General features: G+C 33.7%; 1 protein-coding gene across 3 annotated transcripts in view; it reads right to left on the bottom strand.

Annotated features, from left to right (window-relative positions):
- The window catches only part of LOC106465816 (sphingomyelin phosphodiesterase 4-like), a 23,230-nt gene that overhangs the window by 16,578 nt on the left and 1,786 nt on the right, over nt 1–4,866 (bottom strand). For all 3 annotated transcript variants that reach the window (XM_022393758.1, XM_022393759.1, XM_022393760.1), the window contains exons 2-3: nt 896–986; nt 232–347 (exon numbers count right to left, since the gene is read on the bottom strand). In XM_022393758.1, the coding sequence (XP_022249466.1) occupies nt 232–347; nt 896–986 (207 nt within the window). The remainder of the gene's footprint in view (nt 1–231; nt 348–895; nt 987–4,866) is intronic.

The raw sequence follows: 4,866 nt of genomic DNA, 5'->3' as shown, positions 1-4,866 counted from the left end.
ATCAAAGATTTCACTCGACTGCCCTTCAACTTACAACTCAACAAAACCCACTCGACTCACCAATTCATGTTTATAGACCAAACATCCTAACTTAACTGCCCTTCAACTTACAACTCAACAAAACCCACTCGACTCACCAATTCATGTTTATAGACCAAACATCCTAACTTAATTGCCCTTCAACATACCACAAGTCAAATGTTCTATTCATCTGAAAGTTATCCAACTTACCACTTGACATTCACAAACCCATCTCTATTTTCTTTCTCCGAGTCAACAGAAAGCGATCCTACACGATGACTGATATACTTCCAAGGCTGGATGTAGCTCAGCCACATTTCAAGTGGCTGAAATAGAGCAACAATTTTAGCACTGATATTAACACTATAAACAAACTTAAAACCTAATCAAAATATACAAATTCAAAAACAATGTTCATTCTTGATTTGATTTTTGTATTTTAGTAAATGAGTGTATTTATCTTACTTGCCACTTTAGTTACCAGCGATAGAGTAAGTTTGATTACAAATCGTTATTGATGCTCGGCAGGAGGTAGATCTAAGCATCAAAAGAGATCCAATTTGAACTTTGCGATGCAAAAAATGTGGAAGAAAATAACAAGAAAAGACAAATTTCAAAATTTCTTAACATTTGGAGCAGAGGTAACCATCTAAAGACAGAGCATACACACTCAACTAAAGAGGGATCTCTACCCAAAATGTCAGAATCAAAAAACGTTTGTTTTAGGGTTAACATTTGTTTATGATGTTAGTTTTTCCTAATTTGTGAACCATAAATAATACCGCAGTACTACAGTTTCAGTGAACTTTGCTACGCAGAAGTGAACATTTAAAGTAGAGTAACAACAGAAAGAAATTATTAAACATTAACTTACAAAAGAGAGGGAGCTGTCACAAGGCCATCGGTCAAAGCAAAGGCGGAAAAATTTATAAAGTTTCTTCTGCACCATGTGAGGCAGGATGGAGCTTTACAAAAAATTAAAATAATGAACATGACAAAAACTTGTACTGTACAAGATTATTTTACTCTTCTAATAAAGTTACTCATAAAAATACAACATAGTTATAAACCATACTTTGTTTTTACAATTCTATAAACAAAAAAAATATGAAAAATCATAATATTAAGCAGATGGAGAGAAACGGTAGTTCCAACAGCCAAGTTATATAAAAAGTTGGTGGATAACTAAAAGTTATTCTATACAGCATGGATAGTTTTGCTGTTTCTGAGTTATTAGCGTGCCTAAACTACATCAGCTAGAAGTACCTTTCTGCTTTTAATATACAGATCGAAACAATCTTGGGTCAAATGAGAAAAAATATTAAATATCTGTTGTATAGTAAGAGAAATAAAATGCCCAAAGAAGACAAAAACATACTTTTTCCCCCCTCCTTTTTCTGCCATGTATTTCAATATAAATGCATTGAAATTATTTATTTAGTGGCCAAATGAGCAAGAATGCATATGGAGACTGTTAATTAATTAGCTAATTAAATAGTTCAACATATAATTAATCTATGATGATGATGTTGATTTTGAGCACGAGGCTACATAATGGGCTGTCTGTACACTGTCTAATGTAGGGAATTGAACCCAGACTTTAGTGGATTGGAAAGATGGCTAAGAATAAATAATTGATCTTCGTGAGGCCAAATGTGCTCTAGGTTAATAAAAGCTGAGAATACGTGTATTCATAGGTGAGACGAAGAACTGTAACCTTTGTAAACAAAACTACCTTGACTTTAGAGAGATCTTCCAGACCCCCCACACACACATCATCTACAAATGAAACACTACTTGATAAATAATCATTTCAAACAAAAACACCTGTACTTTAATAAAATATTGCTATTTGAATGCTGCTTAAGTAAATCAGATAGAATATGTAAACATTTCTAATTTAAAAAGAAAACAATAACACAATGAGCTTGTTTGTCGCATGTTGTCAACTGATGTATAGAGGGCTATGAAAGGTGAGTGTAAAATATCTGATCTGTTTTCAGAAGTAACACATATTACCAATTGATCTTGTAAAATAAAGATGGTCTATATTTTTATATTACTAAAGAGGAGAAAAATATAAATCCAAAATCATCCAGCAAAGAATGTTTAACAAATTAAACGAAAATATTTAAACCACCAATTCTAGATCCTGTACAATGGCAGTTAATTAAATGTAACAAAATCAAATGATAATGTTCTTGAGAAAGCTTTAATTCTAACAAAAGAGGTGCGATTAAAACAACAATAATTACAAAATAACAATTTTAACCTGATTTTTAAAAGCAGAGATTATGATTTTTTTTTTATACATACTACTTCAATTCTTCCATTGGATTTGGAGCATCATACATGTACGGTAAACCATCTTGAAATAGACAACTATTTACAAAATAGTGAAGGTGTCTGACAAAAATACGAACCATCCATACATGGTTGTGAGTAGGTACAAAATGTTCCTATTAAAATAATGAGAGAAAAAAAACAACAAATGTAAAAAAATAAAGAAACATTAATGTGAAAACTGATGAAAAAGGTTTTGGTCACAAGTTTGTTGTGCACTTAAAGTAACTGTAACTGTTTGACAACGACAAGACTCTTGAATTAAGTCTCTCGTGCTAAACATATGATTGTTGTGTGCTTAATGCACCTTACATGTTTGATTAAGAAAAATTTTATACCTGTATTAAATATTGTGATCAACAGACAGGTAATCATAGCTTTTTAGATATTTAGAGGTTCCTCAGATTCACAAGATGCTAATTCCTTAATTTATTTTGTCTGTTTTTTTTTTGTAGACAAAAGAAATGTACAATGAGGTTCAGGTCAGGTGAACAGTGTTTCAGGGAACCAGTTTTAGCTCTAGTAACATGAGATCTGTTTATCCACAATGCCCAACCCACCTCCTAAACGTTTCTCATTTACATCCATGACTTCATGTTTACCTACTAACCTACTATCCCTCCCCTCCCCCATTTTCCAAACGTTTTCAGTAAATCAGCCACACGCTTCTTAATGTTCTTTTATTCTTACTAGTTTTCTTTTACGTTACCAGCCCACCCTCCTCCAAAGTTTCAGAATATTCTTTACTAATACAATATACTAATAAGCAGTCAACTACCAATATATATACCATCATCTCTCTTAAAACATCTTCTGAGTGACTGTTCCAAAATGAGGTACATATATTTCTGTATATATATATATTTTTTTTTTCATGTGATTATTCAGAAATGAATCAACATAAAAAAGAAATAATATAAAAAGAAACTGAAAAAAATATAAAAAGTTAGAGGATGAGGTTAATATACCTTCACCCTTATGTATATGTTACTGTTCATGGAATTGTTGATGAATAAAGTGGAGAATCACTAAATGATTTTTTTATTTGTTTGTTTCATAATTTTCCTTAAAGCTACACATGGGCTATCTGCATATAGACTTCCCTAATTTTGAACTGATAGACAAGAGAGAAGGCCGTTTGTCAGGAGCACCCACTATCAACGCTTGGTCTACATTTGGTGAACTGATACACTAGAGAGAGGAGTTAGTCAGCAGCACCCACTATCAACTCTCGGTCTACTTTTGGTGAACTGATAGACTAGAGAGAGAAGTTAGTTAGCAGCACCCACTATCAACGCTTGGGCTACTTTTGGTGAACTGATAGACTAGAGAGAAGGCAGTTAGTTAGCAGCACCCACTATCAACTCTTGGTCTACTTTTGGTGAACTGATAGACTAGAGAGAGAAGTTAGTTAGCAGCACCCACTATCAACGCTTGGTCTACATTTGGTGAACTGATACACTAGAGAGAGGAGTTAGTCAGCAGCACCCACTATCAACTCTTGGTCTACTTTTGGTGAACTGATAGACTAGAGAGAAGGCAGTTAGTTAGCAGCACCCACTATGAACACTTGGTCTACTTTTGGTGAACTGATAGACTAGAGAGAAGGCAGTTAGTCAGCAGCACCCACTATCAATGCTTGGGCTACTTTTGGTGAACTGATAGACTAGAGAAAAGGCAGTTAGTCAGCAGCACCCTCTATCAACTCCTGGGCTACTTTTGGCTGATCGATAAGCAACATTTGACTTTCACTTTTATAGCACAGCCATGGCTCTAAAGTGCAGAGTATGCTTTGGAAGCAATGGGTCACAAACCATGAACTCTCAGATTCACAGTCTGGGCATGCTAACCATTAAGCTATGCCCAGAGACAAAAAAAAAACAACAACAACAAACAAACTGAACACCCTCCAAAAATGGAATTTTTACAATCGTGACTACATAAAGCACACTATAAACACATGTATATTAGTTCAGTTAATGTATCAAAAGCCCTGCTAATGATACTTGATTAATATTTCCGGTGGTGTCTGCAGGCAGAAATGTGTTAACTTCTCTACTATTATATGTTATCAACACAGGTTGTCCAGTATTCTTTCTCCATGCAAGTCTAAATCAAGTCTGTATAAACAAAATCCTTTCTTTGATTTCCATTAAATTTAGTTCATTCATAAACCCAATAACACCATAATAATCTTCTCATGAAGGTTAGCAAATAAAAATGTTTAGAGCATTCACAGTGTAACAGTTAAATATACATCGATAAAAACATTCATAAGTTGATGATGTATGGACGTACTCAAACGTGATATATAAATCACACAACATCTAGTTGTACATAGCCTATAACTAGGAATTGTCCCACAACGTGTGGAAAAACAGTCAAACAGGAAAGCTAGTAGAAACCTAATTGTCAAGCGGAAATCAATGGTTTTCTATGACCTCTTGACTAAAAAGTTACAAAACTAAAGAATATCATTAATGACCTCAAAAGCTTTGAAAT

Source organism: Limulus polyphemus, unplaced genomic scaffold (assembly GCF_000517525.1).
Source record: "Limulus polyphemus unplaced genomic scaffold, Limulus_polyphemus-2.1.2 Scaffold2060, whole genome shotgun sequence".
NCBI classification, from domain to species: domain Eukaryota; kingdom Metazoa; phylum Arthropoda; class Merostomata; order Xiphosura; family Limulidae; genus Limulus; species Limulus polyphemus.
Note: the sequence above shows the minus strand (reverse complement) of the source record. Positions and strands in the feature narration are given on the sequence as shown.